At 42.9% G+C, this 23,772-nt stretch overlaps 1 protein-coding gene across 1 annotated transcript; it reads left to right on the forward strand.

The window, feature by feature from the left end:
- On the forward strand, positions 1-23,259 carry LOC115762745 (dual specificity protein kinase splA). Its single transcript, XM_030705082.1, has 9 exons — positions 1-133; positions 15,741-16,608; positions 17,259-17,595; positions 19,028-19,114; positions 19,185-19,286; positions 20,537-20,735; positions 20,808-21,827; positions 21,889-21,990; positions 22,743-23,259. Exons 2-9 carry the CDS (start codon positions 15,782-15,784, stop codon positions 22,925-22,927), a joined length of 2,859 nt encoding a protein of 952 aa, XP_030560942.1. The 5' UTR covers positions 1-133; positions 15,741-15,781; the 3' UTR covers positions 22,928-23,259.
- The last annotated feature ends 513 nt before the right edge of the window (positions 23,260-23,772 follow it).

A 23,772-nucleotide genomic window follows, 5' to 3' on the forward strand; every position in this document is an offset into this window, starting at 1 on the left:
AATTAGCATAAATTCCAAGAGGCTGGACGCCAGCGTCGCAGTAGCAGCAGCGCCCACAACCACAGCAACAACAACAACGACAACAACAACAAGCAGCTTAACGGATTTTCTACTCTTTTTTGCTCTTTGCGCGGTAAGTGTACAAAAAAGAAAACTGTAAAATAACATAGCGCCAAGCATATTCATCCCATCGACACGCTGAAATTTTCATTACGTCGAAGAAAAATTCAATATGTATGCCTTGGCGTGCCAGCCAGTACTCCCGCCGTACGCCTTGCCCATCGCATCTGCTTCCCCTATCCAATTTAACCTCAACCGGTCTGCTGCTGCTGCTGCGGCCGGCGTCTGCGTCGCGTATGCATGTCGTTATGTACATGTGTGTGTGTGTGTGTGCTGTGTGTTGAGTTCTCGTACTAGTGTGCGCTTGTCACTCGGCTCGTTAAAAAAAACCCTCAGTCGCTGCTGCGCTGCCGCTGCTGCTGCTAACGTTGACGCTTACGTCGATGTCAGCGGCTTCTTCGACACTCGCGCACATTATTTTGCAAGCTGTTGGTTAGCGTTGACTTTTTTCGTCTCTTTTTTCTATATTGACAATTTTTACAGCTTTTACCGTGTTATTTTTTTCCGGTAGGGTAGGCGCTTGGCGTTTTCTTCTTCTTGTTGTTGTTGTTAGGCGTGTGGCCGTCTCAGTGACGCCATGCTTAGGCGCTCGCTTTTATTATCTGCTGCTACTTTTTGTTTTCCTCTTTTGTTTCTTATGTTTTCAGTTTGTCGCTTGGCTAAGTTTTTATGTTTGGTTGACGGGGTTGCCGTTATCTATATACACATTTGTGGTTGCCATATCTCAGACTGATGTGGGTGTGTGTGGGCTGTTGTTATTTAGGCTGTGTTTAGTTGGCAGGAATTGCGTGTATTGGCTTCATTATGAATGAGCACACAATGTGTGCTTTTGCACATTTGAATATTGTGTTAATGAACTTTTTGCCGCAAAAAAAAAAACACACAAAGTAACACCGTTAATTAGTTAATTGCATTGCTTTTGCACTTGCAAGTTTCGTTAAGTGACCCTTAACGCACACAGACACACACAGACGTACGCACGCATGCATTTGTTCGTTCGTCCAGCCTCACTCTCTCGCTCTACTACCTTGCCCCCTTCCACTCGCATACTCGCTCGCTCGCTCTCCGTCACTCTATATCTCTTTCCCTCTCTTGAGCCAACGAACGCATTTGGCAATAGCACGAAAAGTTGCATGCTCCAAAATACGCACACACATACAAGCAATTCCCCTTGCTCGCTCTCTCTCACACTTGGCGCTTAATATGCTGCCTGCTCACACACACACACACACACGCATGCACGCACCAGACTGTCGTTAGTTTTAAACTTATTTTTGGCGTTCTTTATGTGCTTGCATTCTCGCCGTCTCGTCTCGATGACGACCCAGACCCGCATTTTCTAGTCGTTCCTGTGTGTGTGTGTGTGTGTCAGTGTTTGTGTACGTGTATCGGTGTCGGTATCGGTATCGTGCGTTGTATCAGTGTGTGTGTGTTTGAGAGTTAGTATTGAATATTTCTGAGCGGGGGTAGCAGCCGAAATTTCCATCGTTCAGTTTGTGCAAGTGGAGCGCACCTGTTTACCAGCCACACACACACACACACACACACACACACAGAGGCCACATCACCTGGAGCTAACGACAAGAAACAGAAGACAAAACTAATGCAATAATTTTCCAATTTAGGTTATGAAGGTTTTTCTTCTTCTGACCCAACTACTCAACACTTGCATTGCAGTTCCGCTCTTTGGCTCTTGGGTGGAGCTGCATTCCCGGGCCGCTGGGCTCATGTCGAGCTGCCAATCACTGCTGCTCTATGCACTTGTTATACACTAACCATATAGCTAATACGGGTATGATGCACACTCGGATGCTCTCACTTCAATACGATTTTAATCTTTGGCTAGTTTTAACTTTAAAGCCAGTTTATTAGATTTGTGTAATTTGTATTCCGTTTCAGCTGTTTTTTTTTTTATTGTACTCTGTATAGAGCATTTCGCAGTCGGCTGCAACTGTGCATTTGATTTCTATTTCGTTTGCTGCAAATGCAAACGAATTGTTGAAATAACACACACACAAATACGATACACAATACATACACAAGCTCTCTATGTGCAGAGGCTTACAATAGCAACAACAACAACAACAAGCAACTGCAGTTTAAACGCAACTAAAACTAAACAGAGAGTAGCGCCTGTGGGTGCCGTGTGGGGGGGTGGAGGTTGGGGGGTTGTATTTTAGTGCATATGCCAGCATGTGTATGTGTATGGCTGCATTTCTATGTGTGTTGAGTGGATTTTATATCAAAAGTACAGTCGCTTAGCGATGTTGTTGTATTTCATAGTTTTATATGTATGTATGATGAATGCGAATGTGTGTGTGTGTGTGTGTGTGTGTGAGTACATAAATTGCATGCTCATGCTTCAATAGTTGCATGTAGCGATGCTTCGTCAAGTTACAAATACACACACACACACACGTATGTGTGAAGCTAAGCCTAAGCACCAAACATCGTGACAACTAAAACAAAAGCCAAAGCGGGAGAAACAGTTACACAAAATCATTGCGATCCATTTAGTGATTACATTTTCAAGCGCTAGAGCGAGAGAGCGTGATTAACAGAGAGCTCCCGGACAGCAACAAGATTTAGTATTGACTCTCTTCTCGCCACCCATGTATATGGTGTACATACATATGTAAATGTGTGTGTGTGTGTGTCTGTCCGTTAAGACTTCCACGCGCCTGGTGGCAACCCAAACTAAATTGCACGCCAATCGTTTGTCTTTCGTTCACTTTTATCGAAACCAAGTGTCAACAATTGCAGCGTTTAGACACGATCAGGCCAGATCGCCCGAAAGTCAAGAACAGAGAGCAACTTGTCGCCGTTTGCTCTGCAACGCAACAGTGTTGCAAAGGGTCAGTGGACACAGTGCGGACACAGTGCTGCCAAGCGCTGAATTTATGGTTGACTTTTTTTTCAAGCTTTTTTCTTCAGTGTTTTTTATGGCCTTTATTTTTGTTTTGTGTGCGCTTCGCTTAACTCTGTCAAGGCGCGAGAAGAGCGCGCGCTGCGCTGCTGCTGCGCTGTGCGTGTAAGCGAGACGGCATGCCAACGTGGGTGGTGCGACTTGACTGGGGAGTGGGCGGAATGGGGTTGGGGGGCGGCTGTGAGGGCGTTGGGCAGCCCCTTTGAGTGGGTTGATTTTGGGCTGCTGTCGCGTGTTGGCGAAAAAAAATCGATTAAAAGACATGAATATATTTCTTGGTATATATAAATATGCTTTAATTTTGGTTTTTCACAAAAGTGCTAAAAGCAGAAAAACCATTGCTGAAAATGTGTGGTAAAAGCAGTTTTCCAATCAGGCAGCTTGTGGATAAGGTGTGTGCGTGCGGGGGGGTGGGGGCGTAGGGACCACACTGTCTCCAAGAGTGTATGTATCAAAGTTTTTCGGCAGCCAAACAACAACAACAAAGGCTGCTGCATTAGCTGATGAAGAGGGGGGGGGGGGGGGGGGGTGGAGAGGGGGAGGGGCTGCTCTCCAGGGTTTGCATTAGTTGTTGTTGTTGTTTTTTGTGTATTGGGTAGCATTTGTGGCGTTAGTTGAAATGCAGACGTTTTTGCATTGTTGTGTTGTGGGTGGCTCTGTGGCTGTAAAGTGGCCCGAAACTCGGGCCACACACACACACAGAGAGAGAGAGAGACCGACACCCACTCACGCACACAGCCGTCGATGCAGGGTACAGCTGTGTACATGTGTACATAAAATACACACACACACACACACACACAGCTACAGTCGCCTGCAAAAGCGGATACAGATACACAGATACATATACAAAACAGGGTTCGTTGGGGTAGGGGGTTGGGGGGGGGGGGGGGGGGGGGGCTGACTGTCGCTGGTCCTGGCCGAACTGCTGGCGCTTCCTTCCTCGCATAGTTCAAGTATGCATATAATATCCGGGACTCGGGACTGTTGTCGGTGCCGAAAACGAAGCAGCTGCAATACCACTGGGATTTGAGGGAGTTAGCGTGGGGCGAGAGGGTGGGGAGGGGGGAGGGGGGATAATAGCATCCGATAGAGGCCTACGGCGACGCGGAACAGCAGTGCAGCTGATGGGTGGGCGGGGCGTGGGTAGGGGCGTAGGGGGTTATGGCCTGTTCGCTGTGCTTGAGTGGGTTTTGTTGCGGGGGTGTCAGGGTGGAGCGAGGAGGGGGTGGTGGTGCGTAGGGTGCGCTGGTCGTTGTCCCTTTTTGGTTTTTGCAGTAGCACAAATGTGTCGCGAGTCGAGTGGCGGGGCGTGGCAGGGGCAGGAGCAGGAGCACCCACCTAGCCACAGGCCGCATTTAGTGGGTGGATTTGGGTGGTTGCAATAGTTGCGTAATCTATGCGATGATATGCCCATTGTAGCTGTGTGTGTGTGTGTGTGCTTGAACTACGACCCGTGGGCGGTTATAACGGTTGTATAGACTACGGCCAGGCCAGGGCAGGGCAGGGCAGGGCCACGGCCCGGCTTTCCATTGAAGGGGCTGGGAGACAGATTGTTTGTATGGTTAGACTGCGCCTGGCTCTATGGTTGGCTTAGAAACGCAACAACAACAACAACGACAACAAAATCCATACAGAAATGCAAATTCCGAATTGTAATGCACACAAATCCGAAATTTCTGCTGCAGTTTTCGGTATAGCGACATATGTATCCACATGCACGCACACATACATGCATGGGAAGCCTTTCAAATTGAAGGGTGGCACTAACACACACACACACACATGTATTTGTATATATGTATAAGCTGCAACACACAAATAGTTTGCACTTCCAATCGAAACCTATTTTCCAACACTATAAAATACCTTTCAAAACAGATTGCAGAAATAACGGTATACAATTGATGTTCTCTATGTGGAAACCCAGCTTTGAGTTGATGGAAAACCATTTTTCAATTTAAGCAACTCGTTTAGCTTTAAATATACTTTTTGGACGTAAGATCCATCGATCTATCACATAATCCTTTTCCTGTATTCAAATTGAGCTCCGTTCTATTTCCTGCTGCTTCAGAAACATGTTTATGCATCTATTTTGCCATATTACTTAAACATAATCGATTCCCCTTAAAATATAGATCCTACACATATACCTATATATTTTAGTACCCCTAAACAATTCTCCTCGACTGTAAAACCTTTAGATTATAAAACTTATGACTTTTCTCTAAACGAACTTTTCTTTATATCTAAGTATCTCATATCTGCCTCCATGACTCATATCCGAAATTAAAAAGACCCAAATTCAGCCCTTTACTATTTAATTTAACTATTTTAAAGGCCATACTAAAGTTAGCCGCTTGTTGTTACCTGTGTTAACTGTGCTACAGGAAATTAGTTTTAGCCACAGTTCCGGGCCTAGTTGGCCATTAATATTACGAAATTTTAATGCAAATGCCGCACCAGGACAATTAGTGGCAGCACTACGTGTAGTGAGGGCTGTGGTAAGCCTCTAGTGTAGGGGGGGGGGGGGCGTGGCACTTCACACTGGCATTCAAATATATTCGACAGAAAGCGGCGTATTAATTATGAAATAGCTACGACTAACTACTCCGACTATGACTATGAATTGCAAACGCAACTGTACCTGCAGCTGTATGTTTTGGGATTGAAATGTTCGCCCGGAGGGGGGTGGGGTTGGGGTGGTGTTATTGCTTGTGTGTGTGTGTGTTGAGGGGGGTGGAGTGTGGGGGGGGGGGGTGTTGCGTGTAGGGTTAGCTGAGCAGTGACTAGGCTACGAGAGCGCTGATGGTTTTGCATGACTGCCTGTGTGTGTGTACATATGTGTGTGTGTAGGCGAGTGTATCTGTGTGTGTTTGCAACTTGGCTTCGATTTTGCGCGTTTGGCAATTATGTGGACATGTGTCTTGACACCGCCTATTATATATGTTTGTCTATATATGTATATATTGTATTTATATACATGTGCACATACACATACATATATACAAGCATGCAGGTAGCGCGCGCCCATCTCACACCCTACCTATCTCCCTCCCTCCCCCATGAGGCCAAACACTTACACACCCAAACCCGAGAGTGGTCCCTGCCATTGACGTGGCCGCTTCTTCTTTCGCTCCTGCTGCATAAAATATTTCTAGATACACATTTTCGTTAGGCCAACAGCCCAAATTGCTGCACTAAGAGATATCCTATAATGTGCGCAAAAATTGAAAAGGGGTTTTTAAGGGGAAGCGGGCTTGCTTACAAGGCCAACAAATTATGTTTGGAGTTGCCTTCGTCAAGCATTTGCTTAATTTCATTATGCCCTCTTTCGCTTTTTCAAAGGGTACAGAGCATGAAAAGGAGCACACAGAAAAAAAAACCGTTACCCGACAACGGGCAACTGTAAACGTTTGCATCTGTGTATGTGTGTGTGTGTGTTCTGTGGGTGAGCATGAGCCGGGCGCCAGACAAAAAGGCAACTAAAGCCGTTTGCCGCTTTAAAGGCGACTTTAAAGTTTTCTTAGTGCTTTGCGTACCTAAGTAGGTACATAAGTGTGTATATATACATGTACATATGTACTCTGTGCATACATATGTATTTGCGTGTACTATGTACATATATCTACTTGTAACAAAAGTTTCGGGCTGCCTTCACTTGAAGCAACTTGTCGAAGCTTTTGGTGGTTGACGTTTGTGGCTGCGCGAAGGAGGCGAGGCTGGCGTAGGCGGCGAACCAAAATCCCTCACAGCTGTCAAAAAATACAAAAGCAACAACAACAACAACAGCAACAGTAAGCAGCAGACAGCGTTGCCACTTTGGCTGCTCATTTTCAATATACAATATATGAACGGGCATTGCATTGCGACGCTTTTTGCTTACGTTATTTTATTATTGTTTATGTAGTTATATTTTGTGTTGCTTTAATTGCCCTTGCGAACACACACACACACACGTGCAGAAAAGCCCAATATGCCTATGCTACTCACACTCACACTCACACTCTCACTTCGAACTTATTCTTTTGGCGCTCTCGTGCTCACTCTTTCTCTCGCACGGTTCAAAGTATCTGCTAATTTATGCACGTTGTTCGGTTTTTGGTGTCTGTGCACAACTTTTTTGAATGCCCATTTTATACTCAATTCAATATATTTATATTTTTTTTTGTATATGTATGCGTGTGTGTTTGTTTATGCGTGTGCTGCTCTCATTTTGTAGCGTGATATTAAATTTTACAGCAATTTTTTTTATTTTTTTTTGGCATTGCTGCAGTTGCCTAGTCAAAGTCAATGTGGAGGAAGCAGCCACTGCTCAATTTCATTTAGTTTTTGTTGTTGTTCTTGTTGTTGTTGTTGTTGTTGTTTTGTACTCTCTTCTTGCTCTCGCTCGCGCCGCTCTCTCTCGCTCTCTGTCTTCTATTCGTACGCTTGCCTTTTCGCTTGAGGCAATTGACCGTTTAAATGAGTCGATGTTGTGTTGTAGATGCTGTTGGCATGTTGAATATTTTCTTATTTGGTTTTACTTTTTTTTTTATACACCGTTCATCTCACTAAAGCTGAACGAAACCCTTTACCTTTGTTTTGTGCGGGTAGCCACACGGTGTAGAGATAGTGTTGCCACTTTATTTTCAGCGTAGGCAAGTTTCAAGTGGAATTGCCATGCAGTTGCCTTTGTTGTTGTTGTTGTTGTTGCTCGTGTTACTTCCTTGTTTCTGTCAACTTTGTATGTACACACACACACACACACACACATGGATGTATGCTTGTACATATATTTGTGTATGCTTATGTAACTGCCTCGCGGTTTGTTCGCCAGGCAAAGAATGCGCAAGAAACCAGACAGAGAGCCCCTCACATAAATACATTTATAATTTATATGTATATGTATATGTATATGTGTATTGATATATGAAAATACATATGTATATGTATTATTTTGATTGTGAATGTGTGTGGCGGCTTTTACATAAATATGTATGTATGTATATAAACTGAAAATCAAGCAAACGTTGCGCTTTACATACATTCTTATGCATTGATCTTTTTCTTCTTCTTCTGTTTTTTGGTAAGTTTTCATGGTCGCCGCGCGCTGACTTTGGCTAATTATGATTATCACAGCAACAACAACAACAACTGCAGCATGTCAATTTACTCAATCGGGTATCTTCTTCTTCTTCGGTCAATTTCATGCAAAAACAAAAACAGCAACACAAAAAGTGGCAAAGCTGCTTTTTGTTGCTGTTTTTTTCTGTTTTTTTTTTCGGCTTACCTTTTTACCTGTTTACTTTGTGGCATCTCGCTCGCACACACAGCAAACGCTGCCCATTGTACACGTATACGCGCACACATTCAGCTATATGCTCACACACACACACATGCATACAAACGCACACAAAAGTAAACACGCGCGCGCTGGTTACACGTCATTAAGTGCAAAATAAGAACAGCGCATAAAAAAAACACCGTACAATAAACTAGCATGTAGCAGTTTTTTTTCCCTTTATTTCGTTCAGTGGTAGAAAGCGCTCCAGCGGCTGTCAATTTATATATATATGTATGTATACTTGCCGTTAGCTATTAAAATTGCTTTTTGGCGTTGGTCAACACTGAATCTCTTAATGCAAACATGCAAGCAATATGCATTAAAGTAAATTAATAAACAACCGTAAATCTTCAGTGATTCATTTGGGTGCCCATCAACAGCAGCAGCAGCAGCAGCAGAATCGGCTCTTTAAAGCAGCTGTATGAACAAATGCATAGTACATATACATACATATACATATGCATACATACATACGCATGTACGTATTTAAAAGTAACGCATGTATATACATACATTGTATGGCCTATGTATTTAACGTAGTCGCTTATCAGCAAAAGCGCTAGAAAAAATGTTTTCTCTTTTCGTTGTCATTTATTTTTATATGCTATGCGTATACATACATACACACTTCTAAGCGAGTATATAGAAGTGCGCGCGTGTGTGTGTGTGCATACATTTGACATGCAGTTAGCAGTGTAAAAACGCGTGCAAAGCTATTATAACAGGTGCATGCACATGCAGAAATTCGTATATGTGCATATGTGAGTGTGTTGGTGCGTGCCCTTTTCGGGTTTTTTTAGTTCAAGGCTAGAAATGTCATAACTAATTTTCCAAAACTGTGGCCAACAGTTTGACCACTGTATACACATACATACATACATACATACATGCATGCATACATACATACATACATACATACATACGTGAATGTGCAATATAGTTTAACAGGCACTGAAGGCCAATTTAATTGCTAATGAAATTGAAATCTTTCGCTGAGAATTGAATGAATTTCTGTTTTCTATTTTCTTACCTTTTTGGCACTTATCGTGTCGCATTTTTATAAATGTCAAATGTGTATGTGTGTGTGTATGTACATATATGTATATACGTGTGTGTGTGTGTGTGTGTGTGTGTGTGTGTGTGTGTGTGTGTGTGTGTAAGAGTATCGGCTAACTGGTTTTGTTATTCTTTTGCTTTTTTGTTGGGCGGCCGCTGTCGCTGTGTCAGGGCAAGCGACGCCGACTGCGCTGCTTGCGTCGCTGCTTACCTTTTACGTGTTACTTTTTGGGGTTATTCTTAACAAGAGGCAAAGGTGCGAGGAGAAGATCGTCTCATTTTCATGTAGCATTCAATTTGCTTCTTTTACTTATTTTTTTATTATTCCTTTTATTTTTTTCTTGATGTTTTGCCAACAATAAAAGCAAAAACGAAAGGTAAAGCGCAAAGCCTATAAATAGCCAAAGCATAGCAACGACGTTGACTGCGACGTTAACTGCGACTGCGACGGCGACTGCGACGCGTTGGTAATTTGCTTGATTAAGTGGAATTTTTCGACCCACAAAAACGTATTGAAATGCAGCCATGCAAAAACCGTTAACAAAAGTTGTACTCTCAGTTGAGCCTAAAAAGAAATTAACAAAAAATTACACCAAGTGCATTCATATATGTGTGTACACATACACACATACAACCATATGCACATACGTGCAATAAATAGATTGTTGCCTTGTCGATTTTATGTTTGCTATTGCGTTTTTATGTGTTTTTACTTTTTCGCTGAATCTTGTTGTTGCTAGTGTGGAGGAGACTAACAGAGGCCAAGCAGGCAGAAATACATACATACATATAGACACACACACACATGCACGCAAAGAAGCACGGTTGGATAGACAAAAGCAACGAGACGAGCGCAGCGCGCACTCTGCTTATGTACTAAAGTCGAACCCATACCATGTGTGTGTGTATGAGTGAGAGCAGCGCGAGTGTGAGTGAAATATATGTGCACACTCCGCTGGCTTATATACAACAATAATAATAACAACAAGAAACAGAGCAAAAAGATAGCGAGAAGAGCTTTACAAGCAGCTGAGCTGCGCTTTTGCCTATGAGTATGTGTGTGTGTGTGTGTGTGTGCGTCATATGCATGTATGCACGAGTGTGTATATTAAGCAAATATGAAAATTGTCATTGTAAAATTGTGAAATTCGGATGCCATTGAAATGTGATGTATCAAATTGCATGTTCTTAGCCAAATTGTAATGGGTTTGCGTACATAACTATGTACATAGGCATAGCAATGGTATATATGTATGTATATAATGAATGCATATGAATATATGTATGCATAAGTATACAAACAGTCTGGCAACTTTAAGCATAACTGTTTGTTGCTTCTTATTATGTGGGATTTGTGCATAAAACCGTTTTATCAGCAGCATCACTTTTATTTCTCTTAGCGTCTCTACATGAAACAAAGTAAAAATAAAACTAACAGCAACAACAATTAAAACCAGTTTGAAAGCTATTCTGCTGTGTTGTTGCTATGCCTATGCACATGTATATATATGTATATATATATATATATATATATATATATATATATATGTATGTATGTATGTATGTATGTATGTATGTAGTTACTTATGTACACATGCATTTATTTAGTTGGCGAATCGGTCAGCCTTAACAGAGCTGGCAGAACCATCTGCCAAAACAGCTGTAAAGTTGCTAGGCCCAGACCCAATTCCATTCGATTCCACACACCCCCCTCTCCGTCGTAGCCACTTGCCAATTACTCAGCGCTGCCATAAAAGACAGTGCAAATATGTGTGTCCAGCGATAAGCAGCAAATCCGCACATACAACAACAATAACAACATGTTAGTTTTTATATACATACATATACACATTTCTAGTTGGCGTAGCAGCGCTGTCGCCGCGACGTCGGCAGAGGCCAACGACTACTGGTAGCGGCAGAAGCAGCGACGTCGCGCCGATTTTTCGTTTGTAGTGCGCGCAATTAATTTGTGTTAAGTTGTTGTTGCTATTTTTGTACGTAACCCATTTTTCTAGAAATATATTTATATACATACATACAAACGTACACATCAACTTATTATTTTTGTGCTGCAATTTCCCAAAGCTTATCCTTATCGGTGCTATTAATAAACAAGCGAGACATAATTATGTACTTACATATATATTTGTAAATATAAGTACATACATACATAGCTTTGTATGTGGAGAGATTTGAATTAGCTCACATCATGATACATTATATGTAAGAGTAACTGTATTAATAGATTAGCATGACTTAACACTTTTGTGTCATACATTCTTTAATACATATGTATATGTAAATGAGCGTAGATAAAGCTTCGTGTTAATTATGACTCTTAATTCTTGTTTGTAAATTAGTTGAGGAGTTGCCACTCCGTTTAAATGTTGTCGGCTGTTAAGCAGCTGCTAATAGTCGAGCGTTGACGTCACTAATAAATTTGAACATTCACAAGGCGCAGCTTAGATTTATGCGCCAGTGCATTTTGCAAGCTGCCTACACCCTACCACCATCAATACACAGGCCAACCCCCCAACCCCAACCCACCATGGGGACGATGATGGTGATGGTGATGGTGAGTTAATACATATGTACAATGGGCCATGTACAACAAGTCGGCCGCTCTCGCTCGCTCGCACGCGCTCTCAGCGACAGCAGCAAGCAGCAACAGCAGCGCACCGCTTTGCTCCTCTCTTCCGTTTGCTGTTGCTTATGTACATACAATGGCAGGCCATAAGATATGCGCATTTCTTATACGGGTATATATGTATGTTTGTATGCATGTACCTACTTATGTATATTTGTATGTTTGTTTATTTGTCAGTTTGTGTGCGAAGCTGCTGCGACTTGTTTTGATAATTTTTTTTCATTTTATTGAAATGAATTGAATTATTTTGCGTGTATCGCAAAAATTAAGGGAATCGAAATTGGAGTAGGCTCTGCTCTTAGGGTTTTTCGGATTAGCCGTGGCGTGGGTCACTTGACTTGTATGCAAATCAATAGGTCCCGGGCGTAGTTAAGGTGCACTGTGGGTGTATGTATAAAGACATATATGGGTGTGTGTGTGTGTGTGTGTGTGCGTGTGTCTGTGTGTGCATGGGGTGGCCAGACAGTTTTCAGTGCACCCCCACCCCCACCCAACCCTAGCCCTACCACTCTACTACTCCCAATTCGGTCGCCAACTGCCGCCGTCTGCCCGCCACTCTCATTTTGCTGTTTGGCTTTGGCTTTGGGCTCGCGTGTGTGTGCGACGCGCGCTCTCTCTTCTGTCTTGCTCTCTCTTTACGTCGGCTGCTGCTGCTGCTGCTGCTGCTGTTGTTGCTCACCGCAGCCGCACTCAAACACATTTTGCTTGTTGGTTGCTCTTCGCTTTTGTTTGTGTTGTTGTTGTTGTTGTTGGTGCTGCTGCTCGCTGCGCTATGTACACAACTGTACTTTTGATTTAACCTTATTTCTTTGCTTTTTTGCGTTTGTGTGTGTCGTTGTTGTTATTGCTCGTTAGTTGTGGCATTGCTGCTGCCGCTGTTGTTGTTGTTGCCGTTATCGCCTGAGATGACTCTAATAGTACTTGAGCCTCCACTCGACGACTCCCAACGACTCGGCGGAGTCAAGGCTGTCCTCCTGGTTCGCTGTCGCTTATCGACGGTCAGTTATCTCGTCTTTTAATTCTAATGTCCGTTCGCCGTTTGTCTGCTTTGACATTTTCTACGGTCAGGTGGCAACGACCGTTAGCTTTAAACTTGAACTTGTCTGCTGCATATACAGCAATACAGTCTCCCTTATGTGGATACCTCTGCCGTCCATATGCATACAAGCACGTGTTTAATTATAAATGAAAACTTGATTTCAATTTTCAAGTTTAAAAATAAATAAATAAAATTAATTGACCTGCCAAAGGAGGCAGCATGCCGTTAGTAGAGCTTTCACTGCACATACGCGTAGTGTATGTGTATGTGTGCAGATCCTATTGACATACATACACACACACACACACACACACACACAGCTAAGCTTAAAGCGCTAATTGAAACACATTTAGCGCGCTATTAAACACAATTATAGCCACACTGAATGCCAACAAAAGTCAACGGCAACAAATCGATATACGACTTTTTTCTAGCGGGGCGAATGTACACCCAATGTCAGGCATATAAAATGCCGGTATTGTATTTATATAAACATTATTAAGAGCAGCAGCTATAAAAAAAATTTTAAATGTTTGGATTTCGTTCTTTTTTTTATGCGGACAACAATCATTAAACGCAAAACACACGCACACATATAAACGCTGTTATTCTCACGCTCACAGTGGTGCAGCGCTCATCAAATGCGTGTGAAAATGACAAGTGTAACTGTAAATAGTAATTAACTAGAAGCTGCATTAACTTAGTATTATAAACACTATTGAATAAGTTGCATAGCAAGAAGTGATATCATAATAGCAGAGCACAATTTGATTGTCCAATGCCTGTTGCATTCGCTGCGCTGTATTGTACCACTGTACGGCGGCGGCGTTCGCTCTCAAGCAGCAATCTGATGACGACACAAGTGTGGAAAGTAACGAGACATTGCCGACAGCTGCTTTGGGGGGAAAAAACGAACGAGTGAGCTATGTTTGTGTGTATGTATGTATGTGTGTGACACAACGTATGTATGTGTTTGTGTGCGGCTGCCAACTTTCAAAGCGAGTTAATTTATAGCACGTTGGGGACATTGTTGGCCAAACAAAAACACACACACACAGACAGACACATGCATACAGCATATAGCGTTTTGCTCGCGTTCTCATCGTGTTTATATTATGTTTGATTCGCTTTTCTTACTTGTGCCACACTTTGTTGAGGTCTTCTCACGGCGTCTAAGCTCAGCTCAGTTAGCGTTGCCACCCGTTGCAAAGCTGCGGCCGCAGCCGCGCTTGTGCATGTGTGTGTGTGTGCGGCTGCATTAATTTCATTTTAATTGGGCTATTTATTGTTTATATCGTTTTTGCTTGTGTATATTGCTGTTTATTGGATTTGCTTTCCATGTGACAAGAGGCAGGTGCAATGTTGTCGTTTCAAATATATCTATGTCCGTACATGCATACATACATATGTACATATGTGTGCATTTGTTGAAAAGTTTATTCACCTCGCGCTCTCACGTGTCTTTGGCTTGTGCATGTGTGTGTGTGTGTGTGTTGTGCTTTGAGTCTGCTAGTTCTGCAGTGTTGCCACTAAACATTAAGCAATTTGCATCTCCTCTCTCTCTCTCTCTCTCTCTCTCTGGCCCGCTGGCCACTTTGTTTCCATGTAAATTTTCTCGTAGCAGCCGCACATTGTATGCGAAAATTTGATAAAACAAAAACGTGACTTGCTTGCAGAGGCAAACGCCAGTCCGAAATCCAAACGAATGCTGTAGCACACACACACACACACACACACACACACACACACACACACATGCACAAATGTATGTATGTATGCGGAGTGTGTGTGTATCTGTATCTGTATCTTTCCTTTTGTCGCCCCACCAACTCGGGGCTATCAGTTGTCTCAACAAGGTCGTCGCCTAAATGAATTGAAATCAGGATATCTTCATTATTTCCTTGCGCCAACAAAACAAAACCAAAAAAAAAAAAAGGGAGCAATGCAGAAAATTCAACCGAACGGAGATACTGCAAACAAACCGTTAAGCTATTAAGGGTTAGAGTTTGATTTCCGCTTGCAAAGTGAATGACAAAAAAAAAAAAAAGGTAACAAACGGTAACGCTCGCCATGCAGCAACCCTTAGCAAAGGCGCACAAACGTTAGCCCACACTGAAGTGCAGTAGACACTCGATAAAACGAACCATATGCCGCATTGCTAACTCTGCTCGATTTGGATGACTTTCAAACTGTAAGCCTGTGGCAGAGACTGTCAAACTGTGACTTAGAAGAAATCAATTGTGTGCGATCTGTGTAGGCGTGGCTTCATGCGCTTTGGCTTGATCTTCCCTGAGGTAATCAGAAGTCTATTCATATAGCTCTAATAGCGCTTAAATGAGGCACGCGAAAGGCAAATATACTTTTTTTATAAGTGAATTGTATAAAACAAGTTATCTTTCCCTTTTCATTTGTCTGTGCACTATACCATGTGTTTACTGTAGTCTCAGCAACTCACATGTGCATAGCAAAAGAAACACCACAAATTCAGCTTAAAAAATAACGATGAAAAGTGTATCTGACTTATAAAGTGTATTCTCGTGCACCATATCGAATGCGCACTGTAGTCTGTACCACACACATATATGTATTGTAATCAAGTAAATGACTGTTTTTTTTGTTGTTGCAGTTAGGTCAAGATACGACATCACGACGACGCGACGCGCGAAAATGGCCAAAATGGAGGTCGACGATGTGGTCGACTTGAGTCTGAGTTCTGGCCGTGATCCGGCGCTAACCATAACACCGGCTCCGGCAACGGCAACGACGCCGGCGCTCAGCAGCCGCGATCTGCGCGCCTTAACAGCCAACAATACGGGTCTGACCATAACGCCAGCTCCGGGACCCACAACGGCAGCAGGAGCCGCTGCCGCCGCCACGGGCAACAGCAGCGACAGCAGCAACGCCGCCAACAACAACACAAACAACAGCAACAACAACAACAACAGCAGCAGCAACAACAGCGATGTCGCGTTAACGGGCGGCGGCAATGGCAGCGGGAGCGGGAGCGGGAGCAGCGCCCAGGATGAGAATAAAGTACAACGCCGCGTGCTGCGGCCACGCACCGAACCTAAATCGTATGCGGAGGCGCCGGATATTGTGCTGCTCCCGGCTCGGACAAATGGCAGGCAGCAGAACGGCAACATCGATTCGGAGACGGACGATGAGGAGATGCCGCCGTATGTGCCCATCAAGGAGCTGACGCACGCCGAGCTCAAGGAGCGTGAGAAGAGTTTGCGCAAACTGCGTCAGGATTTGCGCAATGAGGAGACGAAACTGATGCTTCTCAAGAAACTGAAGCAGTCGCAGCAGGTCATGAAGGAGAATCTGGTCGTTACGCCCACCAGTGTCTCGCCCAACAATCCGCTGGCGGCGATACCCAGCGCCCTTACAGCCAAGGGTTCGCTCAGTGTAACGCCCACGTCGGCCTTGCCCATGCCCGCCCACAGCAAGGGGCGGAGCAGTTTGGGCGGCGGTGCGGCTGCCGTTAGCATAAGGTGAGTGGGGGGCATATCGATAGTATCGATAGGTTGGACAATCGTATGTGATATGTATAAAATGAGAAGCGTATGAAGATATATATAAAGTCATATATATATTCTTGATTCAGTTTGTCTAAATGCATCGATCTCAGTTTGAGAAAAGAAGCAGCTGTTTTTCGATAAAAATCGATAAATATTGATATCTAGTTAACCCTATTTGACATATGCGCAAAGCTTATCGTACATGTGCATATTTTTGACTCATTTTCCTGAAGTCGATGTCAAATTTTTCAAATGATGTACTCAGTTTTTATAAAATCGAAAAAAATCGATAAATATCGATATTCAGCTAGCTCTTTGTGACATATGCATCAGTTATCGATGTCAAAATTTAAAAATCGATGTCAAAATTAGTTAAATCGATGTGAAATTTAACAAATTATTGACAATGAATATCGATTACCAGCTAAAACCGATAAATATCGATTAGCAGCCAACCCTTTTTGACATATACATAGGTTATCGAACAGCTTGTTCGAACCCTTTTCCTATAATCGATATCGAAGTTGGCTATATTTGTTAAAAAATCGATAAATATCGATTAACAGCTAACCCTGAAACACTGGAATACTTGATAACAGTACCTTTCCTCTTGCTCTTCGCAGCGCCAGCAACAGCCGCAACATGAGCTCGTCGGCGGCGACGGCAGCCGCTGTGGCCGCGGCCGCAGCAGCGCTCTCCGGCTCCGGAACGCAGCGCGGCAGCAGCGGCATCATCTCCGGCAGCGGCAGCAGCAGCAACAATACGATACTCCCGCCACCTAGATCCTCGCTGGCCGCGGGCACGACGCTGGCCGCGGGGACAACAATAACGCCTGCCACGAACAGTTCGCATCGGTCGAGCGTGCTGCCGCCGCGCACAAATCTGCCGAATCTCACGATAACGCCCTCGGTGACCATAACGCCAACGTCGGCGCCGCCATCCAGCCTGAAAGCACGCAATGTGAGTTATTGTAATGTCATCGTTGCCGTAAGCGCCGAGTTTTTCCAACAATTATCTATAATCACAAATGATATACCATGCACCGAACTCTGCACTCAACACTCGAAAACCCAAAAACAAAGAAAACAAACAAAAAACCAATGCAAGACACAAATATTTTATAATTTTGTTACTCGATTGGATTTGTGTTTGATGTTTCATATGCACAAAATACTCATGAGTTTTACTGGCGCGAGTAACTGTTAACTGTCAAAAGAAAAGATTATATACGACATTATTTCCGAAGAAGATTGTTCCTTTGAAAGCTATAAGATACAAAAGTATCCGGGTTTTAAAGATTTTAACCCAAATGTTCCATTCAAAATAGGACTCGTCTTTTTAACCTAAAAAATAGCTTGGAAAACCTAAATTTTTGACCGACCGATACCAAAATAACTCATTCCTATCTGTATTATCCGGTAGTAATAGGTTTTTACCCAAAATTTTGATACGTAACGGGAACTTGACTCAATCAATCCTGATTCGCGAAACTGTTTTAACTGTACTACCTGCGGCAACAAGCATTTTAGAACACTTATACGCCAGTTTCTAATGACAATCCAGTGTTGTAAAGCACACAATGAAATAATAATTGAGCCAAAGACAAGAGTTTCAGCTTAGAAAGTATTCCATTCTATAGTTTCATGATTTCTCAAGGTCTTCTCAATACTCAAACCTGCCACAAACAATAAGTTTCGCTCGGAAGAGAAGTTCAATCTTTTTTTTGGCGCAAAATTACTTCAAGAGTGTCAAAAGGCGCTCGATCTCTAGTCTATTAGCTAAACAACCTAGTAGAGTCAGATTAACGGTAAAAGTCCAAGTAACACTCATGATTAACCAAAATTATTGCACAAAACTCACGCTTACCAACACTAAACACTTAACACTAAACTAACAGCATTTGAATTATCGAACTTTAGAGTTTACGTTTATTTACATATTTTTTTTATCGAATCGAACTATCGAATTGCAGTTCGATAATTCAGCTAACAACGTTTTGCAACACTAAACACAACTGTCAAAGCGCTGTTGCGTAGCCTGCTCGCTTGTATTTAAAAAGAAAACACACACACACACAAAGAACAAAATTCAATAAAATTAATAATAACTATTTAAATTCGAGTAGGCTGCGCCGTGTGTGGCCCATTGTCAGCTATATTTTTACCTTTTACATAGCCCAAAATTTAGTTGAATCCAAAGCGCAAACGCTTTTGTACCTTGTTAAGAGAAAAGAAAAAGAAAAAGAAAAAAAAGAGAGAGATAGAGAGAGAAATTATTTTTGTCACAGCAACGCAACTCTAATTATTGTTCCACATTCTTATGCTAAATAAACAACAAAAAAAATAAAAACCAATTGCCAAACATGCAGCCTAATATTTCGGATAATTCGAAGGTACCTGGGACCATTAGCAATTCCGTATCCATAACGCCGGCGCCACCGCTTCAACAAACGCATCAGAGTCAACTAAACGATTTAAAGGTAAGAGTTTCGGTAATTGGAATGCCCCAAAGATTATTTAACTACAATTTTATTCGCTGCCTTTTTTCAGAATGAACGCGGCGCAACTCGCGAGGAGACACAGACGCCCGCCCAGCGTCAGGCCGCCGCCAAAATGGCACTGCGCAAGCAGCTGGAAAAGACTTTGCTACAGGTAAGCGATAATCCCAATTATACTGGGTACAGGTATCATGGAGATGTGCAAATGCTTGTCAGAGGAATGCATATACCAGCCCGTAGATCGAGTAGCTTTAGAAGGCGTCATTCTCAGGGACTAGTAAAAGTGAGAACATTTTGAATAAGAGCCTTTGTATAACTCAGTTAACTCAACACTTTTGTACAACATCGATAAATATCGATTTCTAGCCACGTTTCTGAAAACAATTAAGTTCTTCAGTCGTTTAGATTCGAGTAGATATAGAAGGCATTCAACTCAGGAAATAGTAAAAGTGAGAACATTTTGAATAGGAGCATTTGTATAACTCAGTTTACTCAACATCGATAAATATCGATTTCTAGCCACGTTTCTGAAAACAATCAAGTTCCTCAGTCGTTTAGATTCGACTAGATATAGAAGGCATTCAACTATGGGAATAATAAGTTAGAAAATGTTTGAATTTAAGCCTAAGTGTACCATACGAATCATTTATGTTGATTTTCATACTTTTGGTAATTGAGTTTTTTACAAAAATCGATATATATCGATCCACTTTTTTGGAAATCAAGTTCTTCAGTGCTTTATATCGAGTAGATATAGTAGGCAACATTCTCAGGGAATAGTAAAAGTTACTTCAAACTATCGTTACCTCAGTTTTGTACCAAATCGATATATATCGATTTCTAGCCTCGTTTTTTGGAACAGTCGTTTAGGTCGCGTAGCTATAGAAGGCATCAATCAGAGGCTAGTTAAAATCAGAACATTTTTAAATATGAGTCTTTATAAACTATACGAGTCTAAGCTTTTCTTAATTCCAGCTATCGATAACTCCAAATTGTTCAAAAATCGATATAAATCGATTCCTTGCCACTTTTTTTTGAAAATCAATTTCTTCAGTCCTTTATATCGAGTAGATATAGTAGGTAACATTCTCAGGGCTAGTAAAAGTTACTTCAAACTATCGTTAACTTAGTTTTGTACTAAATCGATATATATCGATTTCTAGCCAGGTGTTTGGTAACTATACCAATGATTTATATCGATCTAGTTTCTGGTTGAAGAGCATTTAAGGGTTGAGCATACCAAGTAATCATATATTTAGTAGCATATCCAGATCAGGAATATATATCTTCTCATCGGACTCCACAATTTATAGTTGCTAATGTTTGAATTCCTAGCTGTTGAGCTCCTTTATGCGCTGTTTTCGCTTGAAACTTTTATTAATTCTCTATCTACATCTTTCATAGATACCGCCACCAAAGCCGCCACCACCAGAAATGCACTTTATACCGAATCCGAGCAACACGGACTTTGTGTATCTGCTTGGTCTGGAGACAGTCGTTGATTATTTGACAGTCAATAAGAAAGCGAACGCCGTGGCAGCGCCCTTCCGCTGTGCCCAGTGCAAGATCGACTTTACGCCCGTCTGGAAGTGGGAGAAACAAAGTGAGCACACAAATAGCTAACATTTCCAGTGTATAGACAAGTAACATATTTACCCAATTCCTGTCAATGTAGCCAATAAGGAGGCCAAGGTCATATGTGAGCAGTGCGTGACATCAAATGTGAAGAAGGCTCTGAAGGCGGAGCACACGAATCGACTGAAGCAGGCGTTTGTCAAGGCGCTGCAGCAGGAGCAGGAGATCGAACAGCGTCTGGCCAGCCAGAGCAGTCCCTCGCCCGTCGAGGCGCATGCCGCCTCGAACAATGCCAGCAGCGTTGCACTATCCGCCGTCAATAGCGTCTCCTCCGCTCATCAGCATCAGCATCAGCATCAACATCAGCATCAGCAGGCGCTGCAGCGCGAACGGGAACGGGAACAGCGCGAACAGCTGCAGGCGTCGCATGCCTCGGCGGCTGCTGCTTTGGTCAATTTGCCGCCATCGGTAACTGTTATACCAACCAAATGCCAGACACCGACACCAGCGCCACGCCCGACGCCACCACCGCCAGCCACACAAAGCCAGCCCACCCCGCCGCCGCCGCTGCCGACGTCGAGCACACCACGTTCCTCGCGTGCCGCTGCCACAGCGGCAGCAGCAGCCATTGCGGCACAGCAGGCGGGCATACTCAGTCCGGGACCAGCGGCAGCGCATCACCACGAGGCCGCCAGCTCGGCGACTGGGCGCTCCTCGCGCGTCGAACGCGATCATCACCACCATCAACAGCAGCAGCAGCAACAACAACAGCAGCAACAGCAGCAGCACCAACAACACCAACAGCAGCAGCAGCAGCAGCAGCGGGAACAGCAGCGCGAACAGCAGCAACAGGCGCAGCAGCAGGCCCAGAGCTATGACAAGTATTCGGCGGCAACGCTGGCAGCGGCAGCGCATCTCAGTGCGCTGGGCGGCATGGGCGGACTGAATATCAACAATCTGGCCAGTTTGGGTAATCTCAATCAGCTGGGCAATCTGGCGGCACTCGGCGGACTGGGCAACTTTGGCGGCGCCTCGACGGCAGCCAACAATCCGGCGGCTGCCCTGGGCAATGCCTCGCCAGCCGCGGCCATGCAGGCCTTTCAGCAGCAGCTCTTCAGAGGTTTGTCCCATTATTAAATTCCGTTAACTCCATATATTTAATATGTTTAATTTGCTTGCAGCACTCGGCCAGGGCCTGGGCGGCAATCCGCAGCACATGATGCAATTCGCGCCACTTCTCTACACCTACCAAATGGCCATGGCGCAGGCGGCCCAAGTGGCAGGTGAGTCAGGATCAGGATCAGTTAGGATATCTGGATTAGCTGAACAATTAGCAGTTTAACAGAAGCTGATAACAGCTGTTAAAGATGACAGTTGACAGGCATACAAATGGACAACCATCCGGATTAGCTAGACCATTAGCAGCTTAACAGAAGCTGATAACAGCTGTTAAAGATAGCAGTTAACAGGCATACAAATGGACAACCATCCGGATTAGATGAAAAATGATCAGTTTAAAGCTAGTCTTAACATTCTCTTAACAGAAACTGGTAACAGCTGTAAAAGACGGCAGTTAGCAGGCATTCGACGGGGATTAGCTAAATAATTTGCAGTGTAACAGAAGGTGATAGCAGCTAAACTAAACTTTACATTGAGCTGTTAATCGAAGCTGTTAAATGCGGCAGTAACAGGCATACAAATTTGCAAGTTTCAGGATAAACAATTTGCAGTTTAAAGCTAGTTTTAACATTGTGTTAACAGTGGCTGATAACAGCGGTTAAATCCGGTAGTTAACAGACATGTGTATATACGGACAACTTCAGAGGCCCGCACGTGAGAGTCGAACAACTTTTATATAAAGAAAAACTAATCCAAATTGAGTATTTTTTTCAGTTTATAGTATTTTGTTAAGACTAAAGCTAGAAAAGCTATTAGAATGCATTTAATATATTTACTCAGTCTAGTTTAGGTTAGCTGTATGTTCAGATAAGATATTTGTGATAACATTTGAATCTGTCATATCTTGCCTACACAGCTTTCAACAACAACAACAAGAAGAGCAGCTCAGCGTCCAGCTCATCGAAGAACTCGAACAATGCGACCAGCTTGGCGGACATACAGCGGGCGGCGGAGCTACAGCGTCAATATCTGCTGGAGATGATACCGCCACAGCAGCCGAGTGGACCCAGCGGTAGTCGCCAGAACAATTGGAAGGCCTAAACAGGAGGCTCTATACATGAACAGCAACAGCAACAACAACAACAACAACAATTGCAACAATTGCAACAACTATAACTTACTAACTTTATCATTTTTCTTGATTAGGTAATTTTATAATTTATGCAAGCAAACATAATGTACACGTAAATTGATTGATTCTATTTGTAAACAATAATTATTACATAATTAATTATACATAATTATACACAAAGAATGTAACAAAAACGCGTCGGCAACGTTCATTGTTAGTAGCTTCTTTTTTCTGTTAATACTTGTCGTGTTTCTCATTTTCAAACAACAACAAACAATTAATTAACTACAATTAACAATAGCAATTCACAAAAACAAAAAAAAAATGAAGTTAAACATAAACGAATGAACATTTTTAAGCTCCTATAGTAATTGCATATATACATAACATATATGAATAATTCATGATTGTAGTCTGTAAGAAAGATCGCCCCGTTTTTGAAGGGCCAGCCGAACGCCTACACCCCCTCCATCCCCCCATCCACCCAGCCCCCAGCCCCAGCTGTGAAACTCAGTTCTTTGGGGTTGTACAAGTTTAGTTTGTAGCTTTTCGTGGTCGATAACACATTTAAATATATATATATATATATACAAATATTTTGTAATCAATTTTAACATAACGCATTAGCTTTAGTTGTATACAAATTTTTAGGGCTCTAATAAATTGCAGGCAACAATTGCACAATACATTTACTTTGCCGCAACATAAAACATTTCATAAAATAATATACATAGACTCAATTTATGATGTTACAAATAGCAAGTCACCCCCCCCCCCCCCCCCCCCCCCCCCTCCACACCCACCCTTCCACACC

This window comes from Drosophila novamexicana, unplaced genomic scaffold (genome assembly GCF_003285875.2).
Source record: "Drosophila novamexicana strain 15010-1031.04,08,12 unplaced genomic scaffold, DnovRS2.1 tig00000644-arrow-pilon, whole genome shotgun sequence".
NCBI classification, from domain to species: domain Eukaryota; kingdom Metazoa; phylum Arthropoda; class Insecta; order Diptera; family Drosophilidae; genus Drosophila; species Drosophila novamexicana.